Source organism: Thunnus maccoyii, chromosome 11, assembly GCF_910596095.1.
Source record: "Thunnus maccoyii chromosome 11, fThuMac1.1, whole genome shotgun sequence".
NCBI lineage: Eukaryota > Metazoa > Chordata > Actinopteri > Scombriformes > Scombridae > Thunnus > Thunnus maccoyii.
The window spans coordinates 14,320,784-14,343,917 of NC_056543.1; the positions used below are offsets into that span (position 1 = coordinate 14,320,784).

General features: G+C 38.9%; 1 protein-coding gene across 3 annotated transcripts in view; it reads left to right on the plus strand.

Moving 5' to 3' along the window:
• The first annotated feature begins 8,711 nt into the window (after positions 1 to 8,711).
• The window catches only part of cps1 (carbamoyl-phosphate synthase 1, mitochondrial), a 56,978-nt gene continuing 42,555 nt past the window's right edge, over positions 8,712 to 23,134 (plus strand). For 2 of the 3 annotated variants that reach the window (XR_006098738.1, XM_042425947.1), the window contains exons 1-20: positions 8,712 to 9,028; positions 10,244 to 10,353; positions 10,614 to 10,758; positions 12,827 to 12,916; positions 13,013 to 13,069; positions 13,161 to 13,253; positions 13,381 to 13,470; positions 14,149 to 14,277; positions 14,501 to 14,607; positions 14,775 to 14,916; positions 15,190 to 15,267; positions 16,423 to 16,521; positions 16,822 to 16,917; positions 18,843 to 19,032; positions 19,365 to 19,522; positions 19,726 to 19,854; positions 20,586 to 20,730; positions 21,657 to 21,867; positions 22,343 to 22,541; positions 22,637 to 22,813. Coding sequence is in view for 2 of the 3 variants with exons in the window: in XM_042425947.1 (XP_042281881.1) it covers positions 8,903 to 9,028; positions 10,244 to 10,353; positions 10,614 to 10,758; positions 12,827 to 12,916; positions 13,013 to 13,069; positions 13,161 to 13,253; positions 13,381 to 13,470; positions 14,149 to 14,277; positions 14,501 to 14,607; positions 14,775 to 14,916; positions 15,190 to 15,267; positions 16,423 to 16,521; positions 16,822 to 16,917; positions 18,843 to 19,032; positions 19,365 to 19,522; positions 19,726 to 19,854; positions 20,586 to 20,730; positions 21,657 to 21,867; positions 22,343 to 22,541; positions 22,637 to 22,813 (2,571 nt within the window). In the remaining variant the exon portion in view is untranslated. Of the gene's footprint in view, positions 9,029 to 10,243; positions 10,354 to 10,613; positions 10,767 to 12,826; positions 12,917 to 13,012; positions 13,070 to 13,160; positions 13,254 to 13,380; positions 13,471 to 14,148; positions 14,278 to 14,500; positions 14,608 to 14,774; positions 14,917 to 15,189; positions 15,268 to 16,422; positions 16,522 to 16,821; positions 16,918 to 18,842; positions 19,033 to 19,364; positions 19,523 to 19,725; positions 19,855 to 20,585; positions 20,731 to 21,656; positions 21,868 to 22,342; positions 22,542 to 22,636; positions 22,814 to 23,134 lie in introns of those variants that run through there. The other variant, XM_042425948.1, reaches the window with a different exon arrangement.

The following is a 23,134-nucleotide window of genomic DNA, read 5'->3' on the forward strand; positions in this document are numbered from 1 at the left end:
AGAATATATATGCATGTGTCAAAAAGTGGGGAAAAACTTCAGAAGAAATAATTGTAAGATGAGGTTTGTGGGCGAGAATAAACTGTGATGTTGGCTGCAGTCAAACAGGAAGAAGTAACTGATCAAGCAAAGCAAGGGACCAGGCCTTTGGTAGACAGGTGGTGGAAATGGTGTCTTTCAGTTCTAATAATGAGTCATTGTTTATTTCTAGTCACTGATTATGTGTGTTGGGTAAAGCAGCACCTGTGTTCAATTTGTGGCTCCGTGTTGGTGGAGTTAGCAGTCACCGCCACTCCCAGGGAGGATGTGACGTAAAAGCACAGGGAGATGAAGATCTATCGGAGCTCTCAGCTGCTGATGCCAGTAACCCAGACAAGGCTAAGAGTGCAAATTCTGTCTCCTTAATTCTTGTCTATATCTGTCTCCCAGTGCCAGCGGTGCAGCCCTGCCCCCACCACCATGACAGGGCCTGGTGACGAAGGAACCGCATAGCTAAAACCCTCCCCCCTACACCCCGCCACCCCCACTTGCTTTCACTGACCCCATCTCCACGAGGGCAAGCCAGAGAAAGCCTCAGTCCCTCAGCTGTCATCTGGGCTCACCCTCGGCACCCTACTGCACCTTCTCAGAGTTCTGACTTCCATTCACTCCCTCCCACTATAGAAACGTTGCCCAAGTCCTTGCACCTGTGCTTCAGTCCATTCTGAGCTCCACTATAGAATCTTAATGGGTTCTCCATCATGGAAGAGCTGGGCTTTATTAAGATGTGATTGTATGTCAGTCTTTGAAAAGAAAAAAAAAGGGAGTTCACGTTTATTTGGCAATCAAGTTTAACGTGTTTTGTTTTATAAATCATATACTGCACTGTCGCAGATGAATACAAATAAATGATTTTTGACATTTAAGGATGGTTTAGGAATTACATTTGTTTTCCGCTATTGTCCTTGTACGGTACTTACAGTGCAAATTCCCAGTTCCATTGACTAAAACTATTTATAAATAAGTAAGTAAGTTCCTTTTGCAGCTAGAACAAACAGGTTTCTAAATTCAATTTAGTGTACTGTTACTGAGTCCTAGTATCATATTAGTGAGGATAAACATTCTTCACCTTCTGACTTAACATGTAGCCCTTTACTTATTCATAAACAGCATCCAGCTCCTTTGGGAAAGCCATACTAGAAATGTGAGGTCACATCTTTAAAGAGAGAAGGCTTCAACTGTACAGTAAAGGGCACAGCAGTGGCACACGCCATATGAAGATCTATTTCAATAACCACCTTTGGTGACCACCAATGCTGTCTGTGATGACAGAATCAGAAAAGAGGAAGCAGAAATTCCAATTCAAGGTCAATGCATTGTTAAGAGGCTGTGTTTTCTTTCTTCTTGCTGGTCTGGAGAACATCTTGGGTTAGGGTCATCTGCAGTAACTGCAAAAAAAAGCACAAAAACATGTATGTCAAGGAGAAATACTGCATATCCAAAGTTCTTGTCATAACTGCCATCCTCAGAGACACTTTTAACAAGCAGATTGGAGTTTTTCCCTGAGGTTATGAAAAAAGGAGGTTCATGTGTTGTTTTCATTGTTTTGCACAGATAAATGTGTTGCCACTTTAACACAGTTGGTGCTATTACACTCAATTCTGCCTGCTCAAGTAAAGTCGCCTTGCATCTCTGGCCCTACTCACTACAATAAACAGAATAGACAGAGGCATAAGCAATAACACTATCTACCTTTTGTTTTTGCTGCAAGCTGTAACAGTATTGTAAAAGCTTGATATTTCAACATTCACAGTTGTGGTCTCAACATACTGTATTTTTGGAAACACAGTACAATGGCACAATGAGAGGCAATTAAGTTCAGAGCATGGCATGTTTCAATGTTTAAAACATTTTGTTACAATGCAACATTACTTATCTGCAGGACAATCAACAGTAAAAGAAAACCAAAAGTTATTGTATATAAGTGCCTCATCACATTTTCATAGCTCCTTCATTTTCATTGTACAAGGCGTGTGCATACTGACATCTAGCATACCTTAAACCCAAATGACAGTGGGCAAACTACAGCTCAATTAAAAAGACCTGACATAAGTGAGGATGAAACAAGTTAGCTTTGTAGCAATTGTCACTCAATTCTCAGTACACTGAATAAGTTATGTAAGGTGGCTTGTTAACCTGTCTTCTTCAGAGCTCAAACAATACCGATCTATAAATATCAAGGTAGACAATTTAAGGGGAAAGAATGGCAGCTGCCATGGCTATTGATACTTTTTACTTGACCTGTGTTCTTTCTTTTGCAGTCTGGTCTTCCAGAAGGCTAACAAATGCTCTTAAGATTGTGGTTCTTTGGCTCCTATTCTGTCATTTCTTCCTTTAGCCAACAAAATATTTTATGCAAAAAGTCCACATTGCCAATTAAGATTAAGATTATGGTAGAAATGAATAAATATTCAGCTAACATTAGTCTCCATTCAATGACATCCTGCCTTGCATACAAAAAGGTTTGAAATTAGTTTGCCTCCATCTCCCCACACAGCTCTGTTTCAAACATGATCATAAATACTAGTTTGAGACTGGTGGGAATAAGATCATATGAAACATCAGAGATTACTATGGGGAAATTGGGGTCTTTAAGCATCAGTAAACAGTAATGGGATGTAACAACTAAAGTGGAGCACAAAATGGCACAGAATAAATGGGGTGTATTTAAACAAAACACTATTATTAGCCATCTACTTCATTTTATTTAATGATTTCACCTCATTTACATGAGCATTCTGGAAAGATATTGCAGCCACTTAAAAGGGATGCTGCAGGCAACATGATCTCACACGCAGGGATGAAAAATATGTTAATCGAATAAAGCAGAGCTCTGAGTAAACTCAGTTGATTTTCATCACCAAGACAAAGAAACTTTTTTGGATTGTGTCAGTTTAGATTGAGGAATAGATAGAAATGAGAGGAATGGCTGTCTGGGGATATTTTCTTGCAAACTAGTATGCTTGGATCAATCTTTTCCATCTCATCTCCTCACCCGTTAGCTTTGTCTTTGATGGGACAAACAGGGCATTTCATAATATCACCTCCAGGTTTGCTTCAGGACAGACGCTATAACGGTCTCCTCTCAGGAATGAAGGTGTGATCCAAAGCACTGATGCCTGCTTGTTGCTATGCATTTAAGGTAATATCTCATATTCACCCTCCAGTATCTCTTACTGGGATCCTAATGTGAACTTTCACTGAACAGAAGAAATGTCATTTGTGTGACCAGTACCAGCCCTAAAACAGCAACCATGAAATTATGAGCTGTGCGACTGAGAGTCTGTGAAGGAGAAATGACAGAGGCAACGATTATAAGACACAGCACCTCTCCTAACCTTGGAGTCCTTCTGAGCTAAGCATGATTGATGAAATGTGAATAACCTGAGCTTGAGACAAAAAATCATGCGATGAGTGCAGTGTGGTGTAAGATTCCCAAAATGGCGGAGGCTCCCAGGTCACTGGTATTTTGCCTCCGTGGGGAGTTGGAAATAAGAGAGAGCACCAATGGACTTCCTTTGCCACAAAACATGCAGCAGAGGTCACTCAGGCAGCCATCTGTGATAACTGAAGAGTAGATTTTGGACTCTGGTTCTGCCACCCACCCCCTTTTCAAACACTGAGTGCTTCCTTCACTGCCCTCCAACCATTCCAAAAGGAATGAGACTGTAACTGAGCCTGGGGGGACAGATGGAGCCTATTTATAGTCCCTACAGAGAGGTGTGAAGTTTCTTGGGATTTCTAAGAGCGGGGGCCATGGATCCTTAAGAGGGCTGATGCAGCCTCTGTTGCCCACATGCTCTCTTTACCTCTCTCGCTCACTCAAAAGCCCTCCACTGGCCACACAGGGATTAGATGGGGTCGGTCTAAACAAAGCTACTCGCTGCCCTTTTTTTTACTGGGGACACTACATCACTACAGAGGAAGGGAATGACACAAGCTAAAAGGGACAGTCTCGTTCCTCCCTCTTCGCTCGCTGATAACTTGGCCTTCCTTTAATTCCCAGAGGCTGAAGTTGCTGTCGCAGACAGAACAATCACACTGTCTTAATGTCATGATGCCATCTCCGAAAAAAGGAACAGTGACGCAGTGTGTGGGTCTTCTTCTAACTTGATAGTACATACTGTAAGACTGACTCAGGATGAGAGCTAAGTACCATTCTAAAGATGGTGATAATATTATTCATGTTAACCCCATAACAGTCATGGAGGCGTGAGTGTGCCACCACTTTTGGTGGTTAATATGATGAATTCAAAAGGTAATTGAATGGAATAACAAAAAAATGCATCACATTTATTTCAAATTATTTAACAAGACTAAGAGTTCACAGTCATGGTAGCTACTCTGTGAGGCACAGTGATGATTTGAGCTTAATGCTAACAGGTATATTGTTTACCATGTTTGGCATCTTAGTTTAGGGTGTTAGCATGCCATCAATTGCTAATTAGTGCTAAGCTGAGGCTGATGGCAATGTCATTAGTTTAGCAGGTATTTTGTCATAAACTTAAGTATTGGACAAATTAAAATTAAATTTTTTGACCCAATGATGGTGCTAGATAAAAATGCTTTAAGGGATCACAGTGTTATTACAAGTCATCGATATAGCCCCAAACTTAATGACAATCTATCCAATAGTTGTCGAGACATTTCACTAAAACCCCAAAATGGGTTTCGTGATGGCTCACCAAAGTCAATGTTAATCCTCCAGGGGGGGCATGAATGTCTCAACAATATTTTACAGCAATCCTTACAATTATTGTGAAGATATTTCAGTCTGGACCAGAGTGGTGGACCGAACGACAGAGTGATAGAGCCATGCCGCTATCATGCAAAAATTGTATTACCTTATTCATCATTTAGAATCAGGCTTACTCCCTGTCCTACAAACCAGCCATAACATTTTATACCAAAGTTTTACATCATAGAATAAAACCATGTTCCAACAAAACATAATACTGTATAATAATATCGAATGAAGATCACCACATTCATCATTTTGTGTAAAAGTTAGAATATACATGTAGTGGTCCTTAATGAAATGCCAGTATCTCCAAACCGGTGTATCAGTCTAAACTTACGCTGAACAAACATTCTTGAAAGAAACCATCCACTATTTCTGTCATCTCATGGCTAAGACGGTACTTGGAAACCTGAAAAACAGAGGCAAGGGAGCCTGCCTGTCTATTTATGTCCTCTCTTAAGCTTGGTCACCATCTGCAAGTCACACTTGAAACCGCAGACAATGTGGGGTCCCTCCACTGAGGACAGACACTGGAGCTCATTAGGCTACACACCAGCCAATCAGTGAAGGAATTTAGAAGGTGGCTAATCACAGCCTCCCAGTAATAAAGGGCCATACAGTACATTGCACAGGCTTCTCATGTTCTCCACAATCATCACCTAGCAATTTTCCATTGTATGTGATTCTGTCATTATAGACAGCAAGAAGCAAAGGCTGCTTTTTGAAGGCTAAACTGTCTGAAAATAGAAACAGTTAGAGGAAGGTATCCATTTATGTTCAAACAGAAAATAATTCTTAAAAAATATTAATTTGTTAAACCATTTGTTAATTATAGGAAGCCTGTAGATTGTGTGATAATGCTGTGTGAAATAGTGTACAAGGGAAAGAAAATTCAGCACTCACTTATATTCTTAAAGTTTCTTTTTAAAAAATCATATTATGCAGTTTGATACTACTGCAATATATTATATAAATTTCTTACAGTCTCAGAGGTGGGGTGGTAAACTCTATTTTGCAGATAAAAAGAGAATAAGCCGAGTGTAGGTAGGTTTACCCCTCACTACACCTTGGCTGTTTTGCATCTTTTACAAGAAACACATCAGAATCTTAATTGAGTCCTGGGGTTGTGAGACAATGGCAGCCTTTTGCATTTTTTTTCTGTGTTTATCACTTTTATACATACAACTTCAATACTTTTTTGTTTGAAAGTGACAAGGTAACAAAGTTATTGCCTAGTGTTGAGTGGCTTCATATTCCCACACTTAAAATGTACACACTTAATATGAAGCCTATGTTAATGTTTATAATGATTCCCACGTTTAACAGACTTGCAGATCTGCTGTATGACATGTTTTTTAAAGGAAAAACTTCTGATGGCATCAAAATGAATTATTGTATATGGAAATGATCAGGTAGACATACAGTATCAGTGTCTGGTATGGTCTGTGTTTTGACAGTTTCCAAAGCCAAATGAAGAGATGTTATGTAATGTTCCACAAGTTAACCAGAATAAATTAGCCAGACAAAGCAGAGAAACAGGCAGGGCCTAAGGGACACATGCTGAATTTTCTAATGTAAAGACGTCCCCCCCTCACTTGACACTTTTGGGTCTCCTGCAGAACTCAGACAAAGTTCATATATGGACCATCTTCTTTGAGTATCCTCCCAACTTCTGAATTTGTAATTTTCATTTTTTGTTTTCTTTTAAATGTATAAAAGGGTATCAAATGGTTACACAAGATAGAATCATAAAAAAATAGGTCTTTGCATGTAATATGTTTATTTTATTTCAAGTGGAAAACTGGAACTGAAAACAAGAAATGATCAGTCTGGATTTCATGGTATTGCATCTTGATTTTCAGATCATCTTTAGTCATCACAGAATTTAATGTAATGATCCATTACAGATGTCAAATATAGTGCTTGACTGCTATAGCATAACTACCAGTTTTGCAGCAACCACTGTTGAATATTTTTGCTGACATAGCCCATCCAGACATATTGTGAAACATACAAAGATACTCTGCTTTGAATGATAATATGTGTCTATATGGTTTTTCCACAAAAAAAAGTTAAATTACCAAGTTAGAAATTCTCAAAATGACAACCCCTCCTTCTCCCTCATTTAAAAATCCAGAATCTATGCATATACAAATATATTTTTATTTAATTTACCTCCAAACTAGTTGTGATGTTGCATATCATGCTCATGGCTACACGTGTTAAACAGAGATTTAAGGTGAACACAAAATAAATCCTCCACCTTCAGTGGATGAATGTGAAAACTTTGCACATACATCATTCTGCACAGTAAAGCTCAAACATCCAAGTAATGTAACAATAAGTAAAACATATTTTGAGTGGTGGGGGACTTTAACAAAAAAAAAAGAAAAGAAAAAACCCTGCTACAAATGTTTCAGTCTGTTGGTCACTAGGGACCTGCAAAGGCTCATCAGGTCTTTTGCAGCAATAAGAGTAATGGTACCTATAATGGATAAAATATCCTGTTTAAGAGGCAGCGTATATCAAAATGTAGTTTAACTTATCCTATATAGTACTTTAATACATCCCTTTCTCTGGCGTGCATAAAGACTCCAATGTGTGAGTGTCATGCCAACTGTAAAGCTGTTACAGCCGTTATGGCTTTTACGATGCGTTGGCAGTTAAACGATACTAGAGGCCTCTTAGTTGTTACCGTAACTCATATATATAGATCTGCACTGTCACTTACGCATCAAGCGTCAAGCCGTCACAACACTGTTTACTGACTTAAAAACCCTCTGAATCTTTTTTAGCAAACATTACCACTGGATGTCGCCAGTGTGCCACAGATCTAGAAGAAGAGCCTCAGCTAAATTTAGACAAGGGGGACATGATCAGTGCTATAACAGGGGGGGGGGCCTTGGATTAGACAAATGCAGAGGACCAACACAAAACCACTGTTAAGGTGTAGACTAGGTTTTAACATATGTGTATACTGTATGAATGTCATATGTAGGAGATAAATGGTAGGTAATGCACAAATGTGAGGCAATTCAGTAAAACACTAAACCTCCCCACATTTTTAATGCTGAAGATTTGCAAATGGAATCACAGGTTTCTGAAGTTTGGAGGTATTTCCTGATATACACAGCTCCTATTAGCTACTCACACCCACTTTGTTCAGACTGCTGAACCCAGCAGAGTGGCAGTCAGGCAGCCTTCTCCACTGAGGACCAGTCTTGCAGTGATCAGCAAATACACAGACCACTCTAATCCCACCACCATGGAGCCTGTCCATGGTCAGTTTGGCTTTTTCTTTTCTTTTTTTTTTGTAGGCAACTGGGCTCAAAGAAAAGGCTGTAAATAGTTTGCTGCACTGAAAGCACTATACACAAGTTTGCTGTAAGCAGGTGCATTCATTCCCAGTCGGCATTCACTGCATAGGCTCTTTAAGTTCCTTTTCAATGTCATAAAATGTAGACTGTTTATGTAATAGAAATGTCCTCATGTTAACATTTATCTATTAATCTAGCCAGTGCAGCATTTTTTTTCTTTTACAGCATCACTATAGAAATAGAGCAAAAGGGAGCTGTTTAAAATTAATAAAAATGTGATATGAATTTTCTTCAGTGAGGATATTTGAAGTACATACATGCACACAAAAAACAAAAAATAAAAGAAAAAAATTGAATAACTATAACTATTCAATTTAAGGTTTACATTTTGATTCACTAAAGAGAGTTCAGTATGTTTGGCCTGAAGGACGCTTCATTATTTAAACCTTCTAGATGTGTTTTCTGATTTATAGCCTACAGATGTGAATCCCAGTTTCATCCCTTTGGGACTATGACTGACAGTAGGCGTTTTCTTGAAGACCAATCACAGTGCTGTGCGCTTCATGTGTTGAGAAAAACAACGCCCCGGCGGCCAATCCCTATCAACGTTTCAAGCGCCCACTTGAACTGTGTGTTTAGGACACGAGGGGCAGCCCCAAAACTCGTTCATTTATCTGTCTTTAAAAGAAACTTGACACTTAGTTGTACAGTTAGCAGGACAGCATATCTTTAAATCCTTAGTTATACTCGGCAACTTCTCATTCACATCTGTGCTGCTTTGCTTCAAGAGTAACTGTAGGCTAATATGACAAAAATCCTGTTAGCTTGCAGCGTTGTTAAATCCCTCAGACAAGGATGTGTAGTAGGCAGAAGAGTCGGAAACACGTCTGCCTGGCTGAGACTTCAAACTACCAGTTTTTTTAGTGTCAAGGTAAGAAAAAGACTGTGTGAGTTAAAGCTGTTGTTGTCAGTGGTATATTCGGGATTTAACTTCTGCAAGACTTGCCACAAAAGTGCTGTGAACTGAGAGCTAATGCCGCAGTGTGTCTCTGGACTTGAGGCCGAACTACGTAGAAAAATCTGTGAAGTCTGTGGTTCCTCGCCTCTGCACACATGTGCAGACGTGTAAAAAGTAACTCCAGGCATTTTTCACAATCAGCAGGAGGTACTCTTTGGTTCGGCAAAGCACAGCAAAACCAACAGTTCTTGCTTTAACATATTTTTAACTTATTTTAACTATAGTTTGCCAGTTACCCCCTTTTGTATCACAGCATGGTGGGCTTCAGGTAGCAGCGAGACTGTCATTACACTGAATTGATACGTGGCTACCTTCAATTAAAAAAACAACGTATGAATATTTAATGTGTGGCTAAACAGCTGCTGGACTTGCATCATTTTTTGATTGCAATATCTGACTTAACCATCCATCACAACACTGAAGGATGATAGAATTTAAGTGTCAGTTTACAAACCTTTTATTTGCAGGCCACAATTTACTCAACTTCTGGGCCTGAAAAATGTCTTTATGGTCGCAATGCATTGTATTAATCAACCCTGTATGTCAACATTTTATATATCTGTGATGTATTTGTGCACAGGGTACAACATAAACTTCAGCCACCGGCGTAATGCTGATAAAATATGCAAGTGGCTGGTAGATTTGCTTAACTCACCAGTCAAAAAAACAATGGTAATCTATTGAGTGGTGGGTAGAATTTGAACATTCACAAGCCATTTGGCTGGTGTACAAAAAAAAAAGTTAATTTAGCACCCTGTTTGTGGATAGGAGTTTTTTGTAAGAGAGAGAAAAAAGTGTATTATTGGTCACTGCTCTTGTGATGGTTGGAGGTCAGAGTGGGTCACAACAACCTTTTATATTCACAAATTTCTCTCTCTCTCTTTCACTCACTCACTCACACACACACACTGAACAGAAGAACAGATTTGTCTGTCTCAGCATTCACAGCACAATCCACAGTGCCCTGCAGTTTCAGCATGAAGTGCCAGTGGCTCACTAGTTGCCATCACTCCTAAACTCAAAGTCTGCAACACATCCATTACAAAGTTTTCAGCTTCATGAAAAGGGAAAACATTATTCTTGTGTGAGATTTTGCTGGTAATTTGCCTGCTCTCTTTTAACTCCCAGGCCCAAACAGCCCACCTGGTCTTAGAGGATGGCACCAGGATGAAAGGGTTTTCTTTTGGGCACGATGCCTCTATAGCTGGGGAGCTGGTCTTCAATACAGGCTTGGTGGGGTAAGAAGGAGACGTGCTGACATATTGTTGAACTCCATTACAAGACTCTAGGAAAAGTAACAACAGATCAACCTTGCGTTTATCTCGACAACCTTGCATCTTTGGTGTCTTCATTTAGTTTTTAAGCAGTGTGCCAAGACCAATGTAAACTGCATTTTGTCAACCCATAGAGGACCATGGCACTCCATGACAACAATGTGCTCCAGCATCACCACACTACAATATTCTGGCATATTTACCCTGCTTTTCCCTTTCTTTAGGTATCCTGAGGCTCTGACTGACCCCAGCTACAGGGGTCAGATCCTGACCCTGACATACCCTATTGTAGGGAACTATGGGGTACCCAACACCCAAAAGCTGGATGAGCTGGGCCTGAGAAAATATGTGGAGTCAGAGCGGATCCAGGTAGGAAGGTCAGCAGTGGTTTGGGGGTTTCAGACCTCAATAGTACATTGTGTATATTACAAATTAATTTTATTCCTGATATTACACCATTGTGCTTTGATTTTGTTTTCGTCCTTGTTACTGCCCTGACTTGGGTTATAGCTAGGGGTGTCACGATTCTCCAAATCCACGATTTGATTTGATTTTTGTCTTTTACCAAACTCTGTTTGATCTTCAGAGTCCCTCTCAATCTTTAAGAAAAGACTAAAGACCCAGCTCTTTCGCGAACACCTCTGCACGTGATGGACTGAAAGAAGAGAAGAAACAAAAATACAAAATACAAAAAAAAAAAAAAAATTGCTTCCAAGCAATCTATGCACTCTATGCATTGCATTGGTGCACCACCTGTTGGCATCTACGTCCTATTGGACTCAAACTTAGCTTTATAGCACTTACTCTTGTTGTTCTCTGCTTGAGCTGTATCAGCTCTCAGATGTACGTCGCTTTGGATAAAAGCGTCTGCTAAATGAAAGATTGTAATTGTAAGATTTTTGATTTAAACTTTTTTTTTTCACTGTTAGACTATCAAGTCTTGATTTGTAAAGATCAACAGATTATTGGTTTTATGCCCTGACAACTGTCATTTACAACTTCAAATTCTTCTTTAAAAAGATAGACTACATGGTGTCAAGTGTGATATAACCACCATATTTTTTGGAATGTACCACACTAAGGCCATATGGGCAAATTTAAATAATTAATTTAAAATGTACTAATAACTTCTTTCACCAGTCAATTTGGAACAAACTGTTAAACACAAAAATAAAAAGAAGAGCCAGTAGATGGCAGAAGGGTACTTTATAACAACAGCTTGAGTTTCTTCCCCTGCAGAAAGCCACCAGGGTTAATGCTGGTGGGTTTTTGGTGAGGAAAGTTTAAGTCGCGTTGCACTTTTTTGGCAGTCCAAGCACACACAGCTGGCTGTACATAGAGACCGAGTATAGCATAGCATACATACATATCTTACAAACTGTAGTTTTTCTGTCAACGACGCGTTCATTGTTTACACAACTCAAGGGGAAGGCAAAATATTGTCACACTGGTGACTTCAGAGAAGCAGGAGGATTTTCTAGTTCTGTTGTTTCTCCATCATCTCTGACTCCGGCAGTAGCCATGGTGTCTCAAAAGGTAATGCAGCTGCAGTCTACTGGTAAGCTATGCTGTGTCGTCTTTGAAATTTTGTTTCTTTTTCCTTTGGACGTGCGCCAGATGCTAAAGTAGGTAGGGGTGGAAAGAAAAAAAAAATACAGGAAGAATCGCCGATCCTGCTTTTGATTTCGGAGGTTAAATCGAACCATTTGAACCAATCGAATCATTTTGAGCGTTTTTTCGATTAAGAATCAAAATCATGACACCCCAAGTTATAGCCTCGGAATATTTGGCAGCAACAGTTCATAGTGTAATAGGGGTGAAACAATGAATTGATTGATAGATAAGTCAATGGACAGAAAATTGATCAACAACAATTTTTTTTAATAAATGTATGTTTATGTTTTGAGCAAAAATGCCAAAACATTACTAGTTTGCTAAGTTGTCTATGATAGCAATACTTTTGCTTTTTGGACTGCTGATTAGACTAAACAGCCAATTTAAATGTGGCAACTTGGGCTCTAAGAAGGCATTTTCACGACATTTAATAGACTAAATGATTTATCAGTTAATCAATTGTTAGAGGGTAATTTACAGATTTATTGATAATGAAAATAAACATTAGTTGCAGCCCTACACATAGTAATAGCGTAGTTTTGCAGTTTTTGTATAATGAATCATTAAAAACACATTTTTTTTAGCACAATACACCTATTTTGGTTGGTATTGATTTTTTTGATATTTATATATATGTATAAGAAATTAGATTTCTCTCCGTTTAGTTTCACAGGCACAAGGATATTCCCACACACAGCAGCTCTTGATACCATACACATGTTAAGAGCAAGTGCAGTTAAGAACTGAGGTACTCGGAGGCTTTTTAGTTTGACCTTTTTTAAGGCTAAAATTGTGCTTCGGTGTTTTGCTTTGGTGTTTCTAGGTATCTGGTCTTCTGGTTCAAGACTACAGCCACGACTACAGCCACTGGAACTCTGTCAAGTCTCTGGGTCAATGGCTACAAGAAGAGAAGGTCAGGATTCAAAAGTATCTGGTGTAATCTCAGAGAGTAGAATATGACTCATGCTCATGGTGAATTCACAAAATTTAACTTTATGTTCTTTTAAAGGTTCCTGCACTGTTTGGAATAGACACCAGAATGCTGACCAAGGTCATCAGAGACAAGGTACGGTAAATATAATGATCTGCGCTGCTGCATCTATTACAAATGGATTGTTTGACCTCTCACAGTTATTTTGCTTGTGGTTTCTCCTCAGGGCACAGTTTTGGGAAAGATTGAATTTGATGGGCAACCTGTCGAGATATCCGACCCCAACCAGAAAAACCTGGTAGCAGAAGTCTCAACAAAGGTATGGTTATTGTGCTCATTACACCAGGTAGAACTGGTATAATAGACCAAATCAAACATATTTTCTCCATCTGCAAATGGAGTTGATGAGTGCTAATCTCTCTATGCTGTGTCTTCCCACCCACTAGGAAACCAAAGTTTATGGAAAAGGGAACCCAATCAAAGTGGTGGCAGTTGATTGTGGTATTAAACATAACATCATTCGTCTGCTGGTTAAGGTGAGAGAAAATGGATGAAGAGGGAGTGAAGAAAAAAACATCCTTGTTCATTGTGTGCGCATCCTCATTAGATTACACTTGATTAAAGATGACATTTTTATGACTGAGTTCCCAATGACCTTCTCTGCACAAAAATAGAAAAAAGTTAACATCCTTTCATATATTTTCCGCAACCTGAGCCAGAAAATTTGAGATGGTAATGTTAAGTCTAAACATCCTGCAGTATTTGTTCTTTGCCATCCCAGTGTAAGAGAAAGTGCGCCTCTCTGTGGTTCATGTTCCTATTAGTAGTGGGTTGTCATTTATAATGTTGATCTTGGATTGTCTTTTTTTTACCTTTTAATGGTCTGGTGGGGGGTGTCTTTCCAAATATGGTAATTTGTCAAATAATAGATAATATTAATAGTAAGTGAAAAGTGTTAGTGAGTTTCAGTTTACACTGTGAACTTGTAGGACATAATGAGACCCCTTTTTGTTTTCTCTAATTGTATCATACATATAAATATTGTCATTGTTGGAAAACTTTGGAGTCTATGATTTTTGGCAACCATTCGTTACTTTTAATGAATGTATGGATATTTTGGCCAGCAGAGCATCTATCACTTGTGTAATATTCACAGCATTCATTGTTAAGTAACACCATAAGATGATAGATTGTCTCTATATGTGTGTTTGCAGCGGGGCGCAGAAGTTCACCTGGTACCATGGGACCAGGACTTGCTGAGTCTCGAATATGACGGACTGTTCATCTCCAATGGACCGGGAGATCCGTCTCTGGCCGAGACACTCATCCACAATGTCCGCAAGGTGGGACATGGGACATAATTTGATTCTGCCTATTTTGAAGCACAGTTGAAAGTGTCTTCATTCATTCACTTAGTCTTAATTAAGGACCTTGTTTATTCATAAAGTCACCAGCACCATAAAAGAAATGCAAAGCTATGCACAAGACTCACTTTTTTCAGACAGACATTATATTTATATAATAATCTATACTATGATAAATAATATTGGTATGTGCTCTGTGAAGGTGCTGGAGAGTGATCGTCCCCAGCCGGTGTTTGGGATTTGTATGGGCAACCAGATCACTGCTCTCGCTGCCGGCGCAAAGTCATACAAACTACCCATGGGCAACAGGTGAGCTCTTAATAGCTGAGCATAATTAAGACACGATATGCCATAAAGTTTCATGTTTAACATGGTACTTGCTGTACAGTAAAGTTTTTCAGTAATTCTAAAATATCATCTCCCATAAAGAAATCGTAGATACATATTGTATGTTATGCATGTCTGTGGTTCTCCAGAGGCCAGAACCAGCCAGTGCTGAATGTGATGACAGGCCAGGCCTTCATTACAGCGCAGAACCATGGCTACGGCATAGACAGCAAGTCCCTGCCCCCAGGGTGGAGCCCGCTTTTCATCAACGCCAATGATGGCACCAATGAGGTTGATTTCACTCTGTCAATGTTCTTTTACTTTCTAACAAAATGGCAAATTGCATTTGAATATTTTTGTCCTATGGCTTATGGTTAAAAAGCACCAGTTTTTAAAATAAGTGTAGTCACGCAAATGAGATTCCTCATGGAACTATAGACCTTAGATTAGAAAAATAACATTTTAGAAAGATAAATGCACCTGTTTCTGAAATGTTAGCACCGGAATGCAGAAGTCAGTATGCTTCATTTTAGTTTCCTTATATCAACTCTGCATCTTTCCCAGGGCATTATGCACAACACTAAGCCTGTTTTCACGGCCCAGTTCCACCCGGAGGCAAAAGGCGGTCCCACAGACACAGAGGTAATTAAAGCTTTGCTGGATGAAGTACTTGAATACTATGCTAACATATAGTAAAGGTATCTTTGCATGATGCAGCTTTAGTAAAAGTTGAAACAATACTTCTGTAAATGTCCAAAATGTGGAAATTGAGTTGCATTAGATGTTAAAGTAAACATAGCTGCAAGCAGCAATGAGGCAGGCCAGGAATGTCATTTAACATCTGGATTGTAGCCAAAGAATAAAAGAGAAGGAAAAAGGAGGAAAACAAGAAATGATGAAAACTTGGAAGAATGAACAAGAATGAGAATTGTGTAATTACATAAATAAGCAAACTTCGTTAGTTATCATTAGCATTTAAATTTGCACTCAAAATTAAGTAATGAACAATGATGGAATTATCAGCAGCTGTAGGCTATTAACAATTTTAGGTTCGCCTGAAACAGCTAAACAAAAAAGATAATATGTAATGTTCTTTGGCACAACACTCTGTCGTGGAAATGTGATGAATATCTAAACTAGATAAAACAGTAAAAAAACAAAACTGAATATAACCAGGTACTACATCACTGGCAGTGAAAGGTGTAATCATCTGTGGTGCTTGATGTTTGACTGCACCAGGGCCCCAGGTGTTTGGGAACACCTCTAATAGTACCTGTCCTTCTGCTTACAATAAAGTGTTGATGGCTCTGTGCTACAGTTTTTTTAGCTCCCACATGGCAGTCAAGGACTGTGGTTCAAGTCCTGGTCAAAGTTTATAGTAACCTCTGTCATATTAAGGTAGAATAATATGACCTGGTGCTCTCTATCCAAATATACAGTTGACAGCTCAGTGGGAGAATTCTTTCCTTCCACCTGGGTTTCACACCTGCGGGCATCATAAAAAAATTGCACAGTGCCCATGACAAAAACGCCTCTGACTGGCAGGGAAGTGCAGTATTTTAAATACAGGTTTCTAAGACATTGATAAAACTGCTGTTACCTTTATCATAACAAGAGTGAAAGTTTGCTTGTCTTTCAAACCAACAGTCTTGTTTGAAACACAGCCTGATTGGTCGAGGGGAGAAAAACATAAGCTCCTCCATTTATTATCAATATTTGGTACTATTCAAACTGTGCTTATATTGGTGTTTTCTCATATTAAATATTAGCATTATTTGTCTTTTTGTGTTTCTACAGTTCCTTTTTGATGCCTTCATGTCCCTGATCAAGAAAGGGAAAGATGCCAACATAGTGTCAGTCATGCCCAAGAAACCTTATATCCCTCCCAGAGCTCAGGTACAGTAAGTCACACAGGTTCAGCAGTACTTTGTGAATGGCAAGTCATTTTAGGTGTGTGTACTTTAGGTTTGTACAAGAAAATACCAAGGTGTGGTCAGGAACCAGACTGTATAACACCATCACAATGTTTTATATGTGGAAAAATAAATTAAAAAACAGGAAATTTTGTCAAGTAATTGAAATGATATAAATAAGTTAATTGAAAATGGAATTTCATGCTGCACAGTTGCTGTTAGTTACTGTTTTACATGTTGCAATGTACTGTGTGTGTTTACCGGTCTATCTCTGTGAATGCAGGTGTCAAAGGTGCTGGTGCTGGGTTCCGGTGGTCTGTCTATTGGTCAGGCTGGAGAGTTTGACTACTCTGGATCTCAGGCAGTCAAGGCCATGAAGGTAAGAAAAAACATGTCAACTTACTGAAAAAACACAGGAAATGGGTAGTATGATTATATAATATTTTGACAACAAATAAAAGACAACAAATCACAAATCCTGTCTAATCATTTGTGATGACTAATACTACATATACTGTATGTAAAAGAAAGAAAACACCCATCAACTATGAGGCAATTTGTCCTAAGTAATAATCAAAACAGCTTGTGGTATCTGTAGACTATTATGGTCAAAAGCTGAATAGAATAAGCTAAGCAGGAATATGATACTGTGTTTGAATAAATGATCAAATCTGTCTTTAGTCAAAATAGATGTATAAAGATGTCACATCAAGAAGTAAGAATACAAGGGTAAATTAATAATCAGCTTGAAGTCATATTAAAAAAAAAAAAAAACCCAAAACATTAAGTATCACACAAGGAAAAGAGTACATGACAGGTTAGAAAAATGTGTGTGCATGTGTGAAGAGAAGACTGAAGTCCCCCTTAAACGTCAACAAAAGAAGATCAGTTGAAACAAAATCTGTTACAGCACAACATTGTTGAGATCAAGATTGTGTAAATCAGCATTAAGCACCCACAGTGATAATGTCTGTAAAATAAAAATCCAAAATATCCTTGAATGACCTGAAAATTTCAGGATCTGTTGATAAATCATATTTTCTATAAATAAATGGCACAAGAGCAAGATACGAGCATCATAATGGTGATAATGTGGGTACCTGAAAACTTATTTTGTTTTTTTCTCAGTAAACGTCAGTAGATCAGCTCTAGATTTGTTGAGCACCATTTGATGTAAATTATCAACCCAAATGGCTGCATAACCATGTTGGAAGACTATTAAAACTGTTGTCTGAGATCCGTCTTAAATACATTAGCTGGTAATATCCTGTGTTTAATGTCAACAAATCAAAGTAAATGACCAAAAGCAACAATAAACGTATCTTCAATTGTTTTCAGGATAAATGTAAAATTTGTCCTGATATACTGCTGCTTATTCCTCTGTGTCACAGACCTCCATTGTTTTCCAATACCTTTGTTGCACATTGTTGCATTAACCTGAACACTGCAGTTCATTTTACATACACCATTCTGGTGCTGTAAATACTCACTAGTGTTAATGTGTGTTAATCTGTGGTTTAAAATATGTCTTAATAAATGCACTATTTAGTCCTGTTTGGTTAAAACTACAATGCCCAGCAGTTTTAGGATATTATTTATCCTTTCTTACAATTGAAACTTTTTATTTGTGACCTGTTTTTAAAGACTGATTTAAAATGAATAGGCTTGGTGCTAAGAGACACTGACAGAGTAGAGAAATTGGAGTGCAATGATATACAGACTGATGCATTTTACTAATACTGAACATATTATTGCGTTATTCTTTAGACGTGACTTTTCAGAAAACCTTCTCAGAAGACTATTCATACATGAATGTTTGAATAATGTGGTGTGCATGCTGTATGCTACCCATTCTAGTCCTTGACATGTGAAATAAATAGGCCTTTTTCACAGAACACACTTTGACATGTCACAGCAGGAAAAGTCTAGCAGGTGTGAATAATAAAATTAATGATTTCTGAATTCCATTTAGCTGCTTCAGTTTCAGGGTCCTGGTGTTGTGCATGCTGGCTCAGTGGCATGGCTTATTGGGACACTTGAAAAGAACTGAGCCAGCGTTAATGTTATTAGTAACACCTGTGCTTTTCCCATTATGATAAGTCAAAATGTCTGCCGTGAAAAAGGCAAAGTTGCATTTCACCCAACAGAAATAAATGTCAAGCAGAAAAAACACAGTTTAAATTGAAAGACAGAATGATATAAAAGTGACAGACATTGAAGTCAAAACATGTATTAATCACTCATCTTCATTATATTCTAGTTTTCCTTTAAATAATAACCATTCATGTGTACATGGTGTTGTAGGAGGAGAACCTGAAGACGGTACTTATGAACCCAAACATCGCTTCGGTTCAGACCAACGAGGTGGGCACCAAGCAGGCCGACTCCGTCTACTTCCTGCCCGTCACGCCACAATTTGTCACTGAAGTCATCAAGGTCGAGCGTCCAGATGGCATCCTACTCTCCATGGGTGGACAGACTGCCCTCAACTGTGGTGAGACATGTGTGCACTTGTTTGCCTGGATGTGTGGGATTGCTGATTTTGGGGTTCAGTGTGGTTCAGTTCTCTGTGGAGATCAGTACGTAGGGTAGAAGACTATGAGGGACAGCAGTTTATTTCCTTATGGAGTTCAGTGCAAGGCACAATCACTGATAGGGTTGGAAAATCCACTTACACCAAAAATGTGCAACTTGTGGTACTATGAGGCACTAAAAATAACAGCATTCGACATATGACATATTTGAGTTTTTGAACTTCAACTAGCTTGCGTACATGAGTTTGTCTTTCTGTTTAATGATACACTTTTATGTGGATTGGTGTTTCAGGAGTAGAATTATTCCAGCGGGGCGTCCTGGAGCAGTATGGGGTGAAAGTCCTTGGAACCCCAGTGGAGTCCATCATGGCCACAGAGGACAGACAGATTTTTGCTGACAAACTGATGGAGATTAACGAGAAGATCGCACCGAGTATCGCTGTGGAGTCGGTAAGGATCCAAGTCTGATAACAAGAAAAGAGATCCTCTTGTAGATTACATGCTCCTTTCATAGTCACTTCCTTAACATATGTGTATCTTTCTATAAAGTTACATACGTTCTGCATGTAATCTCTAAGTTCTGTAGTGGGTTCAAAAGCATGTGTTAACTTTTTTCATTTTTGGGAAATATAATGTTCCTGTGCATCTTTCAGGTATCTGATGCTTTGAAAGCAGCAGAGCAGATTGGCTATCCAGTGATGTTACGATCAGCCTATGCCTTGGGAGGTTTGGGCTCTGGTCTGTGTGCCAACAAAGAAAAGCTGGAGGAAACTGCCCACAAGGTCAGAATGGTATAGGGTAGTGATGCTGTGGGCATCTTGGGACAATTATTATCATTCTTCTTCTTACTTTTTTGTTTTGCTTGTCAATTGAAGCATTTTTCCAAAACTTTTACTGACAGACATTTCTAGTTTTATACCTTTGCCCGTGTTCACAGGATTAACCTGAACAAAGATAAAAGCTTTGAAATTGTGAAGATGTATTTCTTTGGTCCCTGCCAAGAAAAAAATACTTTGCTGTTGCTAAGCAACATTCTTTTTTGTTCGTCCAGTATGCAGCTTAATGTCTGACAGCTCAGTTGGTTCTAATCTGTGATCACAAGCTACAAAAGTAATTGTCTGTGCCAGACTGATTGGTGCATACTTTTTGTGCCATGCTGCATATTCAACTGTTTTCCTCATATGGCATTTACAATAAAAGTACTTATTTTTTGTTTCATTGGGATGTTAAACTGGCAAGTATTACTTTCTTTGCCATTGTTATGCTCAGAGGCTTTTGAAATGGTTTGTATCAAGTACAGGACAAAGATATGGTTCAGAGAGTCCTGGTCTAATGTTTGACAAAAAGAAAACCCAAGGTAGTCATTCCTTGAACGGCATTTCCTCAGCATTATCAAAAAGAGTATTATGTTTTATAGCTATTGCATGTAGCTATTGTATTGAATTGTACTGTTTTATTGGGTTGATAATATAATGCAGGCATAATATTTGATAATATTTTGTGCATATGGTAGGCTTTGGCCATGAGCACTCAGATCCTAGTGGAGAAGTCCCTGCTGGGCTGGAAGGAGGTGGAATATGAGGTGGTGAGAGACGTGGCTGATAACTGTGTCACCGTTTGCAACATGGAGAACTTTGACCCACTGGGCATTCACACAGGTACTAAAGCATGAACTCAGTACTACATATTTTTGCATTGTTCTTCATACTGTTTTGTTCTGTTTTGTGGTATCGTTTAAAGTATTCTGTTCTTTTTTTTGTTCTGCTGTTAGAGTCAGTTCTGTTTAATTTGTTGTTGCGTCGTTCGATTGTGTTGTCCTCAAAAGCACACGCACTCTGTCTCTCTGAGGAAGATGCTTCAGGGTGAGCGAGTTCTCTTTTTGCCCTTTTCTGTGCAAGCAGGTTGTTCTTGTTGACCAAATTCATTGTGTACCTGGAAAGATGATATAGACGTTTTGGACAAGTTGTCTAATTCTGTAGATCAAGAAAAGCAGTGAGAATCAATACTTGAGCGGCAAACTTAAGCCTTTGGGTTTAGTTCAGTTCTTATAGCCAAGATTCAGATCTTATACAGACTGAGACATTCTTAAGTATACCTGAGATTAAATATGGTTTGAGTGAAGTCCAACCGATAAACAGACAAGGGCGTCTTTTATCTGTAATGCAATACTCTCTGGCCATAGAGCCTCTCCTGTATAACAATAGATGAAAAAGTTGTAATGCCAATTGTAAAGCTATTTTGTTGTGCAGATGTTTGTTGCTGATTTCAAGAGATGTACTGTAAATGTGCTGAACTGTAATTCAGGTGATACAAGCTTTACTGTTTTGTTAAAAAAGTGATACATATTGTAAGAGATTGTTAAATGTTTTGAAGAAAAGGAAACTGTACAAACAACTATATACAACAAAAGAAATGGAAATGTAGAGTGGAATGTGTTACACGGGACATTGGTTCTTGTATTCTCTTCTGTCTTCTTTTCAGTATTCATTTTCCTGCCTCTTTCTCATTAACTACAACCAAATTCAGAAACCTTTAACATTGTTCAAAGCCACTCTAAGCCCTAACGCCTCCTCTTGTTCTTCAGGTGACTCCATAGTGGTGGCACCGAGCCAGACATTGTCCAATGAAGAGTACCACATGCTCCGTGAGACGGCCATTAAAGTGGTTCGTCATCTTGGCATTGTCGGCGAATGTAACATCCAGTATGCTCTACACCCCTCGTCCCTGGAGTATTGCATCATCGAGGTTAACGCCCGGCTCTCAAGAAGCTCCGCTTTAGCATCCAAAGCTACTGGGTGAGCGACTATATGTACTTGAACAACAGGCTCAGACTGCCAGTAGGCTCGAAATACAACATGTTGGAAAAGTCTAGAATACACTATAAATGAAAAGGTTCTTTGTATAAGTATTATAAAATTATACTCACGCCAGAAACTATCTTTTGAGTATCAAACACTCATCCACTGCAGGCTTGTGAGTTTGTAGTTCTGCCTGGAGAAAGTGAGTGTGGTCATCTTAAATTCATGTCATTTACAATAGAATCCAACACTAACAACAAAAGTAACAAAACTTTTCAAAACACCACTGCAGCAGCATCAGCAGCAGCATTATGTTGAGGCCAGACTATATTAGTCAATGAAAGAATACAGTTTTATGATGATAATAATGTTAATATGCTACAGAAACATTTTTAAACAGTAAAAAAAGTTCTCAAGCTGTTACCCACCACCAGTTGATTGTGGTCTCTCTGCCTTGCTGAATATCTCACAGGTACCCCTTGGCATTTGTAGCTGCTAAATTGGCTCTGGGGATCCCCTTGCCAGACATCAAGAATGCAGTCTCAGAGAAGACCACAGCCTGTTTTGAGCCGAGTCTAGACTATATTGTCACCAAGATCCCCCGTTGGGACCTCGACCGCTTTCAGGGCATGTCTCTTGAAATTGGCAGTGCAATGAAAAGTGTCGGAGAGGTGGGAGGAGTATCCATGGATAAACACTCACTCACTTATTCAAAACACACCTATATTATACTCTCATGTACTGTATTTCCTTCTCTTGGATTCAGGTGATGGCAGTGGGCCGGACCTTTGAGGAGAGTGTGCAGAAGGCTCTGAGGATGTGTCATCCATCAGTGGATGGCTTTGTGCCACGGCTGCCACTCAAAAAAGCCTGGGCCGACACCCACAACCTGCAACAAGAGCTGGCTGTGCCCTCTAGCACCCGCATCTTCTCCCTCGCTAAGGTACACTAATCTTTCATGACATTAATAATGAATGATACTGACTAAAGTTTTCTCATTAAAATCACATTTTGAAGGGCTAATGAAAAATTATCATGAAAAAAACATCAAATGCAGAGCAAAATGTGTCCCTGAGCTACCTGCATGCCTGGCTGTGAATGCCTAATTGTGTGGAAATGCCTGTGTGTGTGAAATTTTGATTAAGTTTAAATAGAGGCATAGTTCTTAAAATACTTGGAAAACGCATAGAAACAGTGCTTGATTATCTAACCCGACAGTGTGACCTTTTCAAATACCGTTATGTTCAAGTGTGGGGGAGGATGA